General features: G+C 34.8%; 1 protein-coding gene across 8 annotated transcripts in view; it reads right to left on the bottom strand.

The window, feature by feature from the left end:
* Positions 1-1,086: 1,086 nt before the first annotated feature.
* LOC105334346 (neuroglian) overlaps positions 1,087-20,755 on the bottom strand; it is a 55,434-nt gene continuing 35,765 nt past the window's right edge. For all 8 annotated transcript variants that reach the window (XM_034452304.2, XM_066083025.1, XM_034452301.2 and 5 more), the window contains exons 3-10: positions 14,094-14,396; positions 11,914-12,296; positions 10,279-10,510; positions 9,492-9,622; positions 8,857-9,067; positions 8,618-8,740; positions 8,130-8,303; positions 1,087-5,306 (exon numbers count right to left, since the gene is read on the bottom strand). In XM_034452304.2, the coding sequence (XP_034308195.2) occupies positions 5,173-5,306; positions 8,130-8,303; positions 8,618-8,740; positions 8,857-9,067; positions 9,492-9,622; positions 10,279-10,510; positions 11,914-12,296; positions 14,094-14,396 (1,691 nt within the window). In that variant the 3' untranslated portion in view covers positions 1,087-5,172. The remainder of the gene's footprint in view (positions 5,307-8,129; positions 8,304-8,617; positions 8,741-8,856; positions 9,068-9,491; positions 9,623-10,278; positions 10,511-11,913; positions 12,297-14,093; positions 14,397-20,755) is intronic.

Here is a 20,755-nt window from a genome sequence, read left to right as displayed (position 1 = left end):
GTATCAATACGCCTGACGTTTCGTTTGAATTTTGTACAATTTTACGTCATTTTAAAGGTCAAATGACCGTTTTTATCTACAATTAAGAGTAAAAAATTAAATTATAAGCAATGAATTCAATATTTATTAGTTTTATACGATATAAAATATGGTTTGGAACAGTTTACACTTCTTCATAAACCGTAAACTGTCCAAAACCTTTTTATATCGTATTTAAGTAATACATATTTATTTGATTCATTTTTTAATAATATGCACAAAAAGCAAGCCATACGGCCAATTTTTGGATATTTTAGGAATTAAAAATGTAACGCAAATACCCAGGACCGGAGTAACCAGGTATTCAGATATTTTGATATTGCAAAAAAAAATTGCCCAGGTGGGACAAATGTATAATGTGTACATGTAAAACTTTCGAATTTTCGCGTTCGACTAGAATTCGTTATTGTTGGTGTCTGTGATACCACATTATAGCATTAAATCATGATTTTTTGAAGTATACACTCTCATAACTGCAGCGATGTGTGCATACAAATTGAGTAACGCGCGTTAGCGCGTTATGAAAATTTGTATGCACACACCGCTGCAGTTATGAGAGTGTATACTTCAAAAAATCATGATTTAATGCTTATATTTACATTTTTTTTAAACTTCTTGCCTTGTCTGCAAATGTGATTCATACCTTAAAATCCCTTTCTTATCCCAAGGGTAAGTTAATATTAATGGAAGAGCCACAGTAACAGCCACAAGCGTGAACTTTGATTTTCGCTTGTGACGTTGCAGTTTACAGCGTTCAACGTTTGTGACGTCATAATAAAACTCGTCAATTTGACCTTTGACTACTTGTTGCATTTAGAGGCATTTGAAGATCACAGAATTTAATGGAAAACACAGTAGAATGTAAATATAATCATATATTTTGATGAATGTGTGAAATAATATTTATCAACACTGCGATATCAAATGTCCAATCGACTCAATTCTACGATACCATAAATTAATTTCTGTTATCGAAAATTGCTGAGAATTGGAGATGTTTGATTAATAATACTAGTATATATACTTTAAAAAAAAAACAAAGCAAGATTTTTCAACCTTAGAAATAAAAATGATTTTAATAATATTAATGATCAACAAGATATAATTAACTTTATACAACACGAATGGACAAGAAAAGCAGTCATCTACGTTTCCCCCAACAAATAATCTAATTGCACATATACCCCAACACACAATGAACAAGTCTTGAGTATTCGTATGACACTGCAAAGTTTCACTGTTTCAAAATTGTTCTTTTTGCAAAATACCATTTGTGTTCATAATATTATATGTAACAAAATGGGTGTACCAAATTTTCCAATAACTAATACATTCAATACATAAACAAAGGATTAAGGATTATGATACAGATAATATTATGTCTTTGTGCAGCTTTAATTTTTTTCTTACAAAATCTAAATTATTGGAAAATGGATAGCACTTTTCTAAAATGTTACTTAAACTGCCACATCATAATAACTCAACTCAGTTTCTTATTACGTCACAAAGTAAAAATTCAAAGTACTGGAAAAGAGATCTTTGACAGATGTATAAAGCGTTGTTTTAAATGACCGCATCATAAACATAACAAGTTTGGTGTACGTTTACAGATAAACAAGTAAGTGTATCATAAGCTAAAGTTAAACAATGGAGAAAAAAGGGTTGTGTAAATTAAAAAGTAACACAAAAGATACAGACATGAACAAAATAAACATGAATACAGGAAACAAAGGAGAGAAAGTAACACAATATTATTTGGCACAAATCAATGCTCAATTATAAAGTATCAAACAGAAGTGAAAGAAGAAAACATCACATATGTAAATCTGTATTCTTAATGATTTGTTATCAAGCAAATATACTATTACAAATATAGTTAAAAAATATCAAAATTGCTTGGACTTAACGTTGCTTCCAATACCCGATACTTGTGCATACATTACGTTAAATCTGAAACTTACATATAAAGCTCGAATTCAATCCTCCGGACAAAAAAAATATATTGGTTTTAAAAATAGCATTTTTACATATTAGAACAATGCTTAATGTAAACCTATGTGTCCCAGTGTCTCTGCTGAATATGAACGCCAGACGTTCTGTTCTATTTGATCGCTGTCATCTCTTGACATGCATTGTTTGTTACATGAATATCTACACTACAGTGCCTTCGAATTCCATAATTCAAAAAATAATCTTGTTCAAATGTAAAGGGGAAAACATATACCTATTCAATAAGTAAACAATTATATTCAATTTCTTTTATTCAAGTTATTGGCCCAATTTCTTTCAATTGTATAGAACATGTTTTCTTTATTATTTTCTTTTGATAAATTCATAACAGCACAGTTTCACCAGCTAAGTGTTTCTAATCAAGAAAAATCAGGAAATTGATGAAACGATGTAGTACAATTTGTCCAGATAAAATCTGTTTACTAATTAACAAGACTCCAAGTTCATTAGTAAAAAGGGCATTGGCATAACCAATATATTAAATAATGTGATATTTAATCATTAGTATAGGACATCATTTTTTCTTTGCAAGTAACAAACTTGTTAAAAAAATAATGCATATAAGCATGTCTATTGACTTTCAAAATGTCGTCTTTATATGCGTAATTTATTACATAATGTATCTGTAAAAATACGAGATGTTTTTAATCAAACAGTGACCTGACAAAATTCTAATATCCTTAAAATGTTATTTGTCTCTTATTAAAAAATTCCCTAAGAATGGTGTTAGACTAAAAGTTTGAAATTTATCAAATTATACTCATCTTTTACAGTTTATAAACTATATAGATTTGTTCGAATTGAAAAATTGAGGATTTTTAATGTTGCAATCTATTGTGATTAAACTCGGCTTCATTTGTTAGGTTGTATACTTAAATGATTTGATTCTGTAGTCCTATAACTATCATCTACACAACATTCACTGATATGGTTTTTCTGTTATTGGCAAAATAAATTGAACAGTCACAACACTTAGCACAACCTTGTCGTTCATGAAATTACCCAGAATGCAGTCCATGTGCATTTGGCAAGAATGAAATGTTCGTTTGTGCAGTAGGAAATGAAGCGATGACCATGAAGTTGTGTGGAAATATAACAATGGTTTTGCAACTTTGGAAAGAATTTGTTCATGTGAAGCATATTTCATCGGTCTTAGTATACTAAGGGTATACTAAGGGAGCTAACGCTGACAAAAAATGGGTTTTTTTTTTAGTTATCTTTCTTTGAATATTATTTATAATAGATGTGTGTTGAGGATGAGTTGGATGAGGATACTTTTATCTACAGAACAAACAGAGATAGATAAGCTGTAACTACAGAAACTTACAAAAGTTCACAACCTTTGAATATGAGGATTGATTGGTAGAAACATTCTCCCATATTTCATCAATTTCAATAAAAATATTAAAGCAGAAATACAGATATTGACAAATCATCCATGAAAAAATAGTCAACAACCATTCAACCTAAAACAATGGGTCCATATTTGCTTTGCTGAAACAACTCTATCGTTTATGGGTTCTCTTTTTCAATAATTACAAGTTTTTTAACTATCATATTCACAGCAAATTTGAGTGAATTACAACACAAATATAAATTATGATAGAACTAGTTTCTAGAATGAAACCTTCTTATTTCATTAATTAATTACTCAACTTTATCCAACAATGAAGTTACTTTGCTATGAATATGAAATTCCACACACTCATGTACAATGTGCATGGAATATTTCAATTTATATATAATAATTGATAAATATCAAAAATTTTCCATTCACATTCCTCAATCAGAACATTTTTCATCATAGTTTGACTAGAACATTACAATGTTATTTACATTGTATACATATATGCACATAAATATTTACTTGTAACTATATATAGACATGATGAAACTCCTTTCAGATATTGCACATGTATAGTCATGCATGCACAGTGTCAATCATTCAATGACAAAAAGTTAAAAATAGGAATCAATATTTCACAAATACTGCTATATTTTGTGACATAAATACAAACTTGACAAGACATTGCTTTTGCACAAAATACGAGACAAAAAAAATTCACAATTACCATAATTTGAACAATTTCAGCCATTGTGTGCAAATATTTATGTTTGAGGTGTTTATTAAGCCTTCAACCGGCTAATACGTGAACTTATGGCACAGAAATCAGGAGGTACATCCGATAGACAGCACTAGACATTCCATGGCCTCTATCAAGCTTCTCCGAGTCCTCTCACATTGTAAAGCACTAACAGACAGAACAAAACAAAAGATGAAACGAGTTTTGGCTGCGAAAGAAACGACACAATTCCTAGAGGGAACAGAAGCCCTTGAGTCACTCTAATGACACATTCCACGCCATCTTGAATAATGCATGCAGACAATCTTCTTCATATCATTTGGAATGTTTATGGAATTCATACAACTGGGAATGATTGTGGGTAATAGATTGGTGATCGTCTCCGAGACATGGCAGCCTCCACTGGGGTGGCGATCGTGTCTTACACATACACCAGAGGACTAGACCATTTCACATCACACTGAAACCTTTGGTGAGCTTGTAAAGGGGAATTTTTTTCATGTGTCTGTGGTTTCATCCTTGAAAATTTCACATCAACGTTTTTTACACCAATGAACATTGGTATATCCTGATGTCCGAGTGCATTCATTCACAGCTCTATATATACCACTGAAACTTCACAGAATCTTTCATAGTACTGTCTTTATGTCAAGAAAGTCCTTCCTTGTAAATAACATCAAGTGCTGATTAAGTAAAAACTTATTGCTGAGAAAATAAAGAATCACATCATGATATCACAATATAGATTCTAGTTTTGTTTGTTCTGCCATGACATGGCTTCATGATCCTTATGTAAACTGTAGGATGTCTAATATAATCTGTTTGCATCTGTAAACCTTTATAGTTATCATCTATCTTTAATCATATTTCGGCGCCAGAACAGAGGACTTCATCCAATTCACAATCCACAGGTATTTTTGTTCAAAGTTTGACGGTAGTAGGATCTTCCTTGGTCCGTCTGACTTAGGGTCCCACAACATGATAGTAATATAAGTATTGAAGACAACGTATCCCCTGGCTGTTCTCTCCCTGTAGGATGTCAGTGGAAGACGAGATTCATCAATGTCCAAACCACTCCAAGAATCACTAGAACTCTAAATTTGATACCAATGTCATGTGATGCTAAATTGATTCCTAATTGGTGGATACTGGCCATCTGACTGTTGGCATAGCCTAAAATGATCCAGGAAAAGGCACTGTATTAGTTAATATTATACAATTACACATATAACCCCCTCCCTCCAAAAAAAAAAAAAAAGAATCGGTTCAACACGACTCATTTATTAAGAAATATATCTTACAACATTTTTTACCACCATATACTTCATAATTCATCATCATGAATATCAAAACTTAACTTGATCAATTCAGTTGAGTATAAAACCATTATAGAGACATAGTTTATTCTGGGCTTTAGCTGATTAAACTAAAGAGGCCCATTCTCTCTGTGAATGAGAACCTGACAAAATGACAGGAGTTTTAATTGGCCATTTGTTCATGTGGTTTTTTTTTAATTCAGAAAAAATAAATCAGTAAAAATGTAAATACTAGTAGATTATACCAGTAGATATGACATTATTGCACCTAGAATTATGTACTGACTGAAAAACAAAGTATATCACCAGTAAATGACACATTAAATAGGTTTTTCTAATGTCCTGCCTAAGGGTTCAGCCATCTATGCATTATATTGCAACTCCCTAGTTTGCTCTTTGACCAATTAACAATGCCAAAATTGTAAAACCAGCTTGAGATGGTTTGAGCTGACCACTGAATGCAACAAACACAAGTCTAAGGCAGATAGTACAAAAAATGAGATACTGTAAGTCGTTTTAATTCCTAAAATTTGACGATTTCTAATAAAGTACCAATCGCGATAAGTTTAATTTCATGTGCTAGAAAATCAATTGATCAGAGGATAAGCATTGTAACGTTTTTAAAAACTAATGATATTATTCATGATGGGTTTAATTCCACAGGAAAATCAGGAACATACTTAAATTAAAATCATCGTGATTATTTGCCAATCTACAGTACAACTTACAAAATACAGTTTAATTTGGCTAGAAATAAAAATCTCTTAAATATATATTAAAACACAAAGAATGAATCGCCGAAATTTAATACTTCAAGGATGCAAGACAAAATATTGAGGAAGAGGACTGCCTGTCTGACCTACAGGTAACATCATTCTTTCATTATTTCAATTGATTAATTTCAGTTGGAGCATAGAACTGATACATCATTACAGCTCATTACATCATAGACTTTCAGCTTTGTTTATACATAAAAATGCAACATACATCAAAATTTTGAAATTTTTTTCTCGATTGGGAAAAAATAAATCTAACCACCATGGCGAGATAACAGAAACTTAATTGAAAGAGAAAAAAAATTGAATCTATTGAAGAGTCATTAAATCGGAACGATCTCTCTCTCTCTGAAGATACCGCAATCAATATGGACATTATCGTAAAGAAAACAATTATAGCCTCTCTGTATGGTGAACGCGTTTTAATCGCGACCCATGCAACCATTAATCTTGTAAAAAAAAGTTAATGAACACAATTTCTGTGCTGGGATTTTAGCGCGACTCCATTAGAGAAGATAAGTATTACCGACGATAAAATATCAATCTCGTCACCTCCCTAGAAAGCTCACGTCCTGAACTCGGCAGTATCACCATGGCAACACGTTTAATGTTTAAAAAGGCCATTGCATCTAGTGATTTTTCCAAAAAAAACACTATGAAAGTAATGAGAATGTATGCAATGAGCCGAAACATTCAATCAACATCAAAGCTAATTATGTGGGGAATCTTGAATTCAGTGCAGAGGAATTTAGTGATGGACCGTATTTATGTAAATGTAATCAAAATTGGTGGACTTGATTCAGGTTCTCTCAATCTTAATAACATCACAAAAATGAATTTATATCTTTTAGATTTTACTACAATAGATAGAACAATATTATTTGGCATCAGATTTTTGTGGATTAAGTAAAACTGACAGTTTCAAAGACAGATTAGTTCATGGACAATGGTTTTATGAATGTTGTCACATATCTTACTTCTGATCATTAAAATTTGATTTTCTGTACCAACTCAATAACCAAGTTCCAAAAACTTGGTGTTCTAAATGACTATCAAATCAAACGAAACCATAATTTTGGCATTTCACTGACTGCTTATTGTCTTGGTCTGGTCTTTATTTCATTTGAAACACTTTTACATTCTGTACATCTTCACTGATGGTTTTTCGGCCCTGCTCTGTGTATGTATTGACCTACCCTTTGTTAACACCTTTACTGACTGTTTATTGCCCTGCTCTTTGTATGTATTGACCTACCCTTTGTTAACACCTCCACTGACTGTTTATTGCCCTGCTCTTTGTATGTATTGACCTACCCTTTGTTAACACCTTTACTGACCGTTTATTGCCCTGCTCTTTGTATGTATTGACCTACCCTTTGTTAACACCTTCACTTACCGCTTATTGCCTTGCTCTTTGTATGTATTGACCTACCCTTTGTTAACACCTTTACTGACTGTTTATTGCCCTGCTCTTTGTATGTATTGACCTACCCTTTGTTAACACCTTTACTGACTGTTTATTGCCCTGCTCTTTGTATGTATTGACCTACCCTTTGTTAACACCTTCACTTACCGCTTATTGCCTTGCTCTTTGTATGTATTGACCTACCCTTTGTTAACACCTTTACTGACTGTTTATTGCCCTGCTCTTTGTATGTATTGACCTACCCTTTGTTAACACCTTCACTGACCGTTTATTGCCCTGCTCTTTGTATGTATTGACCTACCCTTTGTTAACACCTTCACTGACCGTTTATTGCCCTGCTCTGTGATTGTATTGACCCACCCTTTGTTAACACCTCCACTGACTGTTTATTGCCCTGCTCTGTGTATGTATTGACCTACCCTTTGTTTACACTTCTACTGACCATTTATTGCCCTGCTCTTTGTATGTATTGACCTACCCTTTGTTAACACCTTCACTGACTGCTTTTTTCCCAGCCCTGAGCTGGTCCTTGCCCACACAAAGAAGCGGTACTCGTTGTTTGGCTGTAGATCAGTGATCCTCGCTGATGTGTGGGAGGGGTTGTTGATCTTTGGTTCTAACGCTCGGATCTCACCCTGGGTCTCCCCATTCACTGCAAAATTCATACCAGAAACAAATGACATATCAAAAATATCTTAACAATTTTTTGACATATATTTTCCCCCTTTTCTAACTATATCACACAAGCATATGTGCCAGTTCTGTGGTTTCATACATTAAAAATGCTGTGTAAAGGAATCAAATTTCAATGATCACAATAGATTAACAGTGGTATTCTAATACTTCAGCAAATCACATAATACACAATGACCTGTCATATAGGCAATGAATGTCAAAAACATAATTCATATATCCCCCAAGTTTCCTTTTAAGATGGTTGTATATCAGGTCAGGGGCATTTCTTACCTTTCTGATAACCAAGGTCATAACCTTGGAGTAACCCATTGGGCTCATCAGGCGGGTCCCACTTCAGCACCGCGTGGTGGCTGTCCACTTCATCCGACTGTAGATTACGGACTGGACCAGGAACTATAAAACATTCAATCACAGTTTAAGAACTACTTCCAAACAAATGAAATAAAAAAAAACACATATTTAATAGAAAACCAGTATCCAAGAATTTCATGAAATTCTACAGAACCGACCTCCCTCTGATGTCTTGAAGTCGATGGTGTCGCTGGGGGGCCCCGCACGGTGCCCGTTCATCACGGACACTTGGGCACGGAATGCGGTGTTGGCCGGCAGGTCAAAGATGGAGGCTCTGATATCATGTCTCAGGTTGGCCGTGTCTGAGTCGATCACAATAGGAACCTCTATCTTGTTACGGCGACCTTCACTGGACTTCCAGTACTGTAACTATAGCGACAAAACATAAACAATAATTAGAAACTATAGACTCTCTGAGACATAGACTCTTGATTCCCAGTACTGTTACTATAGCAACAGACATAACCTTACAAATAAGGCATGTTGTCTCAGTATAAATGTGATTATCAATTTTGTTTAATACCTGATTCTCAATTGTGCACATCTAATTTTTTTTTTAATAACTGCACTTTAGCTGAAAAATTTGCATCAATGAAATAAACTAAGGTTGCTTTAACTGGAAATGGATATTAGTATTAGAATTCAAGAAGCATGATTATTTAACAATTTAATAAACTGTATATAAAAACTTTAAAATATACACGAAAAAAGAGAGCGCCAATGCTACTTATTCTGGGCTTTTAATCAACCTCTTTTTCACCACTGGAGGTAAACATGTATGCTTTGACCTTACCTTGTAACCTCTGAACTTTCCCCTAATCATTTCATCCAATGGATCGATAGACTCCCAAATAAAATGGGCTTCATGTGGCCGATTACCACGGGTGGGGTCAACTCGAAAATCACGAGGCTTTATCAGAGGGTCTGAAATAATTAGACACAGTGATTATAAGGATGGTAAATAATAACAATACTTCTGATAAGAACAATGACACAATACCATGCTCAATATATCAATCATTTTGTCTTGTCTCTTTATTGCACATAGACTGCTTTCTAACACTTAAAAGAATTGGGATAAAACTCATACTACACAAATGAAAATTCATAACAATCATTATATTACTTTCAATTCTAACAATCCATGATTGATTCTGAATTCTACCAATCAATTCCAAACTCTCAAAAAAAAAAAAATAAAGCGAGAGTCAAGAGCTTCAATCAAAACTGTATACTGACTTTATAATTCAATAAATTCCTATCAGGAATTGATACTACAAGCATTTAACAAAGACCACTGTCTACTGTAAATCCTTATTTTACGTGAGTACTTAATTCCGTGATATCCTGAACCACCGTTTTGTATCAAATTGCGAGAAGATAAAATCGCAATCACCAATTTTTTGTTTAAATTTCCTATAGTTCAAAACCGTCTGAAAAAAAAAGCGAGATTTTAAAATAAGTGAGGATTACTTCTCGCAATTCTACGCGGAAATTAATTTCATGCGTTTAATAAAGAATCTTACAGTATCCCTATCAACTAGGTGAACCTTCCCCCCCCCCTCCCCCATCAATCTTACCTCCCTCCCCTGAGTGACCTCTGAAGGTGAACACGGGCTGGAATGAGTTTCCTAGGCTGTTTTTGGCCATTACTTGTACGTCGTACAATCCGTAAACATCATCCACATCCACCTCATGCTGGTTCGCGTTTGGACCTCTGATTATCTTTTCACTCCAGAAGGTGCTGCCATGCTTCCTCCACCTGACCACGTATTCAAAACTCGGAGCATTGTGTTGCATCCGCGGCATCGGCTGCAATATTGTATCATAAAGTACTTACTATTGTTACAATAGCTGAATACTAATAAACTAGTACCTTTCTATAGTAACAGTAAATAAATAAATAATGAATATTTGTATATTTCCCTGCGTGATTCTATGAATTATATAGTTATTTTGTATTTGACAAGTACTAACCATATTGAAATTAATAACAAACAATAACTTCACTGAACAAAATAAAATGGAATTTAAGTTTTCCAATACATGTTTATCGTTATGATCACAGTGATAAAAATACTTCAGTAATTACACACTAAAACTCCATCAAATTTTGAATATTGTTGAAAGGGTTGCAACATTGCAAGAACTCAGACATCATAAGTGAGCTGACTTTCTTTAGGTGTTAAAATATCATGTCTAAGTATCCCAATATCTTCTAAAGGTACAATTGATAAACTGAATGCAATAATTGGACACTATTTCTTTCCAGATCTGTATGGGAAGTATCTTTACCATAGTCAGGAAATCATTATGATAATTGGTGACAAGTTCCGTTCTCAACTAGATTTCATCTTGTTTGAAACTGATCCGCATAAATCTGCCTCTGTCGGTCAGAGGAATTCAATTATCTGGCAGCGTAGCCTCGGAGAAGCTCTACCATCTCACCCAGATCAATACGCCGGCGACTGATAGCCGTTTTATACCAAAAATGATAAGAAAATCAAGGCCCTATTTCCGAAATATTATACAACTTCTATGTCTTACTCGCCGAGATTGTGAAAAGGTCTCGATTAATTGAGGACTTGGCGCCTATTAAATTCCTTGACATCAGAGTTCAATAACAATTTATTGCTACTCGGTATAAATCTGAAATTGGTTTTTGCCTATTTTACAGTAAACCGTTGCTTCATGGCATTCAGGTTAGATTAATTTGTCTGTGGTAAAATTTACTGTCTTCTAATACACTACAACAGACGGGAACTAAACTAATGATACATTTCTATAGAGAGCTCTTCTATCCAGGAGGTTTGAATAGTCTAAATAAGTCTTTGACCTATTATCCCTTTTAAACATTTAAGCCAGAAAAATGGACACCTTTAGCAATCAATGGGAACTTTCAAGGAACTTTACTTCCTCCCTGACAAAACTAAAAGAGACTTTTTCTGCAACCAATGGGGACATTAAACAAACTTTACTTCCTCCCCGACAAAACGAAAAGAGCAACTTCATCAACCAATGCGGACATTCAAGGAACTTAACTTCCTCCATGACATAATAAAAACTGCCGACACTTTAAGCAACCAATGGTGATACTCAAGGAACTTTATCCATGACAGAACAAAAAGACACCAATGGTAACATTCCAAGAAGCTTACCCCCTCCCTCTCCCCACAGACTTACATCCCACCCCCTCCTTCTCCCCACAGACTTACATCCCATGTTATGATCAGCTTTCCCTCCTTGTCCGTCTTTGTCCTCACATTGACGGGGTTAGAGGTCGGCCTCTCTGGCGGTGTGTTGCACTCCTTCTTGGTGGGTTTACTCGGATCGCTGTACCCTAGACTGTTCTTGGCCAACACCCTGAAGGAGTACCACCCCCAGGGGGACAAGCTTATGAAGGCGGTCTTGGACGACATGTCCAGGTACTCGACTTCCTCGTCGGCCGAGTTCCAGTAGAACGCATTGTCAGAAGTGTTGTATTGAATCAGGTATTCCTTGATTGGTTCCCCCCCATCCCAACCGTCACGCCAAATCAACTCCACCCGCTTGGGCCCACAGGAACTTATCTCCACTTCCTGTGGGGGCTCTGGTCTATCTATTAACAGAAAGGAAAAGCAATGAAAAATATTTCCAGTATTCATTAAATTCCTCTTTTTTTGGTTAAATTACTTCAGATTCAGATTGTTTAAATACAAAAATATGCTAGGTCCTGAGGGGATTCAGGCATACCTGTGAAATGAAAAATAGATTTAATAGTTACCCAAATCTAATGATATAATGAAATTACACAAATCATTAAATTTTTTAAAATTTTTTAGAAAAAGAGGAATTTTAATACAAAATATATGAAATATTACAGTGCCGGATGAAATTATTGTTTAAAGAGCTGAGAGTGAAATTCAATTAAAGTGAATCGACTTATGAAGACAATTTAATTTAACTTAAAGGAATTAAAATTTATCTGGGTTTTTTTTTAAAGTCACTCTTTTTTCCATTAAATTGTTTGATGTTATTTTACATCACAGTCTTCACACTTGTTGAGTGATAAGGTTTCACTGTCCCCACTGAATTACAGTAAAAATCTATTTACCAATAAACCTGATGTATACTTGTGTGTTTTAGGGGACAGACTGCCTATAAGTAAATCATCATTATTTCTGAGAGAAGTCAGATTGCATCATTACAGAGCAATCTCCAACTCTCTATTTGGCACGCAAAATGAAATCTTTTACGGGAAAGCTTTCATTTCCTGTCTGGAATATATCGCCGTGAATGCATAGTTTACACTCTTCATTTGATAACTGTAAAATAGGCAGCCAATCTCTGTATTCTAACACCATCGCACGCATGCTAATGGGCTTACAACAAAATGGACCAATCACAAGAGATATATACATGTATATTAGATTTTAATATACTTCTCGGAAGATCTGTTTCTCGATTCACATCGAGAAATACATTAAAAGGACTTGTTGGTTGTAACACGATATTTGATTGGCTGAAATAAAAAAAATTTGTATAACCAAATATCACTTTTAAACTGACATCAGATATGTATCAATCCACTTACAGTTACATTTGAATTTGTACAGTTAGATGTTCAATGGTTTGATTAAACATTGTATTCACAACACAGGTGCTTGGGGACATAATATCCTCCCATATTAAAGGACACTGTCAATAATCACTTCTCTTGATAAAAAATTTCTTTAAAGAACTATATAAAAGGTATACCATTTCAATAATCTGAAAAATTATCATGGGAAAAAGGGAAATTTATACTAATGCAATAAGCTCCGATTCGTGACTAAAAATCCCTGTGATACAATATGTGTGACTTTGACTTTGAGCCTCCAGGATGACTTTTTCTGCTTGGCCTTTTAAACTTGTACACATTCATTACTTGTACAATACACCTGCCTCTGACTTGTTCATATACCTCTGACTTGCTCATTTCTCTGACTTACACATAAACCTCTGACTTGTACATGGACCCCTTATTTGTACATGGACCTCTGACCTGTACATAGTCCTCTAACTTGTACACAGACATCTGACTTGAACACAGACCTCTGACTTGTTTACAGACATCTTACCTGTACATAGACCTCTGACTTGAACATAGACCTCTGACTTGTTTACAGACCTTGACTTGTACACAGATCTCTGACTTGGACCTTTGACTTGAACATAGACCTCTGACTTGCACATAGACCTCTGACTTGTACTTTTGACCTTTACATGGACAGACATCTTACCTGTACATAGACCTCTGACTTGCACACAGACCTCTGACTTGTATTTTGACCTGTACATGGACCTTGTATATTGACCTCTGACATTAAGTCTGGCTGAGAACTTTCTTGTGAGTATCCCTGACATGTCTGGTTACCTCTGACTCTGAGCCTGGCAGATGACTTCTCCCTCTCTGCCTGTCCCCGTATGCTGGCCACACAGGTGTACTGTCCCTCGTCCCTATAGTCCACATCCCTCAGTATCAGCTTCTGCCCGTTGTCTGCCAGTGTGTATCGGTCGGTCCTCTGGTCAAGCGCCTCACCCTCGTGCTTCCATCGGACACGTAGATCCTGCTCCTCCGCCTCATCGCCGGTAAATCCGACGGCGCAGGTGAATGAGACTGTGTGACCCTTACCAACTGTCTGGTCAACTGGGGAGTCCAGGATCTTGATCTGGTCACCTGTAAAAATATACAGGTAAAATTTAATTATCTTACAACAGTAATTAATCAAAGGAAATTATGCATGTATCAACTGATTATTATATAACAATAAATAAATCAAAGAAAATTATACAGGTATGAGCTGATTATCAAATGACAGAGAATTAATCATACATATTTTCAAATTAAAAGATATTTGCAAATATGTTTAATATTTCATTAATGTTTTGAATGTCTCTGCACATGTTTAAATTTTAATGCATGGATAACTCAGCTCTCTCTCTCTCTCTCTCTTTCTCTCTCCCTCTCTCTCTCTCTCTCTCTCTCTCAGGTAATAATGAACTTTTTAGATTAGATATATACTCCATGACTTGCAAGTTAAGTCATAAAATAGATTCTTTAAAATAAAACCTCATCATACTTCTGTGAAAGTTTACACAAAAAAATAACCTTATTCAATAATAATCTTAACTTCCAAAAAGAACAGATATCTATGAGGGCGAAAAAAAACCACAGTCAATTTATAACAGTCAGTTAGAAGATTGGCAACTTTGTGTCCAACCAACCAAATATGGACTGGAGATGGATTTTTAATTGCCTGCTGGAACATCAGATATTGGAATGCTGTCATTTACAACTTCCCGTTCTCTGAATCGTATTTTTATTTTCTTTTTTCTTCAGGCCAGCAGCTCCTGTGAGTTTTTATTGAATTCCGAACCGTTGTGAGATTCCTATCAGTCCCCCCTTTTAGCAGTACCACTGTTGAACAATGGAGGCAACCGGCCATAAATTACCCTGATGATACTTAATGGAGGAAAGCAATTTGTAATAAAGGATAATTGCTCTGCTTGTCCCTACTCATTTCAAACTCATCCGCATTCTGATGTGCAAAAAGAAACTTCATCAATGATTTTTACGACCTCTATGATACCGTTTTTTCAAAGAAAATCGTATAAACTATTATAATGGCTGATTATGAAACTGTACCGAATATCTAATTAATATATGCAAGCAAAATAATCCTTCTCATGGCGAAGTGAAAATGGTGCACATAATCTGTCCTCACTGACTGCTCCGAACGTCATTACGGATAATAACTGCAAATTAAGACTTGTGATTTGAACATGAAATTTTATTTATGGATAATATTAAGTGCAAAACATTAATCGTTAAGTTTTATCACGCAATTACATGTTCTCAACTGAGCAATATGAATTGATTTATTTTGAAACAATTTTTTTCCAAAAAAAAAATCTTGGATGGCTAATTTTAAATTTTTTATCCAATTCAAGATCAAGATTTATGAGATAATGAATAGTTCTCAAGAGATCCATTACAGAGTCGTTGCATAATACGCATGTAATAAAAGCTCCCACTGTGAGTTATCTATGTCGACAGACCTGTCTGCCATAGCTGATGATTATGTCAGCAGCCTACATGGAGATGTACATGTAGGAAATAATACCAAGGCGAGCTTGACCTTGCTCATCCAATTCAAACAAACTAAAATTAATTTCTCTTTTGGTACCTGCCAATAACATTGTAAATCGTGAAACAAAGTGTCAAATTCGCCAGCCTCTTTGTCAGTAAGCCTGCTATCATGTAGTCCGGTGTCACGAGACACAATGGCGATGTTTTATAAGATGGTCTCTATACAACAGATCCTCTACAGATGGCTGGTAACACTACCCCATCTGCTGATTCAATTTCTTATCTTGCGATTTTATTCTGTAAATCACTGTCCTTATCCTATACCTTTATAAGGGCTTTGGTGTCAGTACAACATTTTTTGACAAGATTCAGAGCGATAACTTCAAACTAAAATGTATGCCAGTTATTTATCTCTGAATTTTACATTGATTTAAATTTCAAGCTAAAGAATTTCAAAGTTATTGAGTGCAAATATTTAATTAAAATTTCTATTTTCAGACATCTTAAAATATAATTTAATTTCTTTCATTCTCAAGTTACTATAAAAGAGTCGAACCAGAGAAATTTCATTTTTTTTGTCAAGCAATCTGAATGCAAGAAACTCAACAGTTTTTTTAAATTACCAAAACCCTTTATGAATATTGATAAAAATTGTGTAAAATGTAAAAAATATATTAAGTAACAAATAGAATGACCTTAAATTAAAAGCAAAGCATTCATCTTCCAATCTAGCTGTTAAGATTTCTGTCTCGCGGTGATTGGGAATAAAGCCTTGATTTCCTGCCGTCATGCAGCCATAAGTTCTAAGAGCTGAGACTGCTGCGTAACAGGCAGGTATTCAGGGAGAGACGATGCTTGTGATCTATCGCAGTGATGTGACAGAAAATCTCCCAGAATTTACCGATGTCATGCCAGAGACGCGTATATCTCCCGCCTGGAGAAGTCCGGATTGTCCGGATTGTTCCTACAGGAGATGAATGTTCCGCGATCCTGTCTGAGGGCCCTTTATCCAGCACTAGCATGACAAGGCACAGAAATAGCCCGCATCCTCTCTCACTTTTACTTGTTTTTGCCTCCTTTTAAATTTCGAGAATTTTTTTTTCACTGCAGAAAGCAATAAATCATTGCTGTATGCATGCATGCAATTCTGAACAAAAAACTCAGATGCAGCCTATTTCTCTATGAACAGTGTTTCTGGGGTTTTAAATATTGTCTCTTTTGAAAAATTCAACGGAAATCAATGCTGCATCACATGACAGCAGATTTGATTATGCAATTTACAGCAGTGAATACATTAACCTGAGCTTATTCCTTAATAATTGAAGACATTCCCCCACCCATGGCCGTTCTCTTCCGACCTCCAACAATCGAATCTTTTGAGAAAATTTGTATTAAATTAATATGAAAAAATCTGATAGAAGAATGCACGTCCTCACTTTATAAAACACAAATATGGATGTTTAGATATCTAGATATGCATTGTCAATTTTAACTCACAGGTTATCTATTTTAGCTACAGAGAGAGATTTTCAATGAATAAAGAATACCCCCACCCCTCTGCAAGTCTATTTATATTTGTTTATCAACCAATGCATTGTAAAGTTCAATAAATCAAAACCATTTTAAATTCTGATGTCAAGGCACTTTATATCATCAGCTATTCTGATCCGATACACCATGGGTCTAAATATATAAAAGATGAACCGGCTTATCCAAGTCATTTATTTACAGCCAACCCTATTTATATTGCACTAATCTATATTCCATAAATACACAAAATGCTTAGAGAAGTGCCTATGAATGCAAGAGTGTATATAGGGCTAAAATAATTGTTTGCTAATGGAGTTGGCAGTCAAAGAGGCCGTGATTTCAAAGAATTTCCAGGATAAAAAAATATTCCAAAACCTGGAGCAAATCCAGCCAAAAAGCGAAATCATGCATCAATACACATATATTCAAACATGCTACCAAAACTTCATCCTGTCAGAGAATTAAGTCAGCTTTATATATATATCCATATAATTCATGAAGCTAATACAGTTGTTTTAAGTGGCCTATTTTAAAGCCAACAATGGTACCAAAATTCTATTCAAAAATCAAATCTTTATCATTTCATGCATAACCCTTAATTCAAACTCCAAACTTCCCAAGCATAATATTTTTTATTTCCAGATGTGGAAAGCCATTTATTGGTCTCATTATCATCAAAACTCAATCCTCAGTATTCCGTTCCAAATTTTGGAAGTAGTCTGGAACAATAAACGTATCCTTTTCACCGAGCTCCCAAAGTGCCTGACCTTTAATGGCTGATACAACAACATCTCTCGCGGGGCATCACTTCTGTCAGGGGGGGTCACTCATTATTTACCAAACACTGACAGAGTCTTAACGCAGTTTGCCAGGCATCAAATAAAATCCCATTACCGTCGGTTTTTTCTTCCTCTCTTGGCTATATATACCAGTAAGACCTTTTTGCCGTCTAATCAAGCTTTATATGTCTATACGAGTCAAAGCGAGACGTTTTATGGCTAATAGGGTACCTTCTTCAATGCTCTGGCATGGAGCAGCTAGAAATCGGAGGAAATAAATCTGTCCGGTCAATCCAGACCGATATTATAAAGTCAGAATGGCAAGTAATACTCTCTGGCCCTTGTAACTTAAATGATATTGATGGGTTAATCTCTCTATCATTAATGGCAACAACAAAAAAAAGAAGAATGAAGGCTCCTATGGTTTCTGTTTGATATTTGGAGAATCTATACACAGGACTGGATATTATATCAAAGAAATCTAGTCAGCATCGAGTGATTGACTTACACCAACAGCAGGACAATGATCTGATATCAAGGCATTTGGTACAGAAATGTATTGTTCATTTACATCCCAACACCATCTCAATGAAGATATGTCCAATTAACAGAGATTGTTTCTGTATAGAGAATATGCCCAAGATAATATATCATATAAGATTAGATTAGTCATGGTAAATGATATTTTGCTATTGCGTACTAAGTCCAACTTATAATCACTTCTATAAATATCCCATCCCCAATAACTAGTCTCACTGATTCATCAAAGTACTGAACATACAGACAGGCAATGCTTCACAGGATCTGTGCTGATGTGACTTACAATTAATTCATATACCAGTGAACTTTTAAGATGGTGACCATTATTTACAATCCCAATATGTGAAAACATACAAGGAAGAGTCATTCTTAGTCCCTGAATAAAATCACTAGATTATCAAAAATCAATTTTAATCTTAACTTTGAAAAAAAAAAATCAAATGATGAATCTAAGGTCCCCAGCAAATCCTTCAAAAGATAAAAAAAAAACTTCATGTGATAGTTAAGATGGTCTGCTAAGTTCACGAAAGGTCATTTAATTACCCATAGATCTTTATTTCAGGAATAATTATAGGTCAGCATAATTACCCCTCACATCCTCATTTCTCCTTAATTACAACCTTAAAAGTGAAATAAAATAGATTTCAGAATTACAGCTATTGGAAACAAATAAATAACAGCAGGATTCAGCAGTGTAAGATCCCCATTTAATGGCAGTTTTATCTTCTTTGACTTGGGGACCAGCAGTTGGAGTTAATTTTGTCCGTGCCCTCGTATCACCTAAACCCTGATCGTTGAATAAACAAAGGATTAAACGCATCTTCTCTTCTACCTTTATAGAATATTAAAAATTTCTTTCAAGCATTATCATCCAGATGTATGCACTTTTTATGAGAAAAGGGGTGGGGGAGCTTTGGACAATGAAGACATAAATTTCCTCTCATTTCCTGTGAGTAGACGACAATGATCATTTTCTCTGCGGACATGGACAGGTTTAATTCCCCAGGCTTCCATCACAACCACCAGATTTCCTGACAGAAAATAAACTCAAAAAAATCCAAGTGATCTAAGTTAGGCCACGTCTTGGAGAAGCGAAAGTCGGAGTGCCATAACAAAAGATTTCAAATGGCAGTTTGAAATCCTTGGAGAGATATATATTCAACCAGTAGAGAAAATAATTTTGATTCAGAGATCCTTTGTGTTCTTCAGTTGCTATTATATTGAAAAAATTTACTGATCTGCATTTTTTTTTATCATTCATGTTTCTAACTAATACAAATATATAATGTCTACTAAAATCAATGATTGATAAATATTTTATTTTAAATTGTTAATTTCCCTCAAATTTTCTCAATCATAGAAAATGTGTATTTCCCATAGATGACTAGAAATAATTACTCATTCAGAAAAAAAGGCATGTTAGTTAAATTTCTGCATCTATAGTCCTAAGTGAGCAAGAGATTCGGGTATTGATTTTGACATGTAGTAAAACTCCACGCATCAGTGATTGGAAGGCACAACACAGTACGAACAACAATCAATAGAACTGATAGCATATAATAGAAAGCTTAGAATCTTGTCTAATTAACTTCTAATCAATCCGGCTTATGAACCCTGTTAACAAAGCTTGAAACCAGATATAAAATATCTGATTGTTATTCAAAGCTTCGAAAATAGCGTGAAAATTATTTCATTGCTGTACGAATTAACTGAGCCGCTTGGTAAGCAACATCAAAGAACAAAATCAGACTCTAAAGTAGATTTTAACAACAGTATTCCCTAGGTTAATGTCCCCTTTGAGCGAGGGACTGCTTAGATGACAAATCTGATGTCGGCATTGGTAACGGTATCCATACGATTTTATCTGCTGCGATTCAGAAAGTGAACGTTTGTCACATGTGGATGCGGAATTGTGGGGCCCGATTCTACGACTGTCTATGAGTCACCGCCAATAATTTTGTCAATTTTTTTGTCTCTTTTCCCATAGTCCCCATCATTGACGCAGAAAATAATGTCACCCATCTTAATTACCAGCCAGTTTTTGCTCACGAATTTGGACATGTAGTAATCGGCAGCATGACGGATGGCCATCGTTTC

Source organism: Magallana gigas, chromosome 4 (genome assembly GCF_963853765.1).
Source record: "Magallana gigas chromosome 4, xbMagGiga1.1, whole genome shotgun sequence".
Lineage (NCBI taxonomy): Eukaryota > Metazoa > Mollusca > Bivalvia > Ostreida > Ostreidae > Magallana > Magallana gigas.
This window is presented reverse-complemented; position numbering and strand designations above follow the sequence as displayed.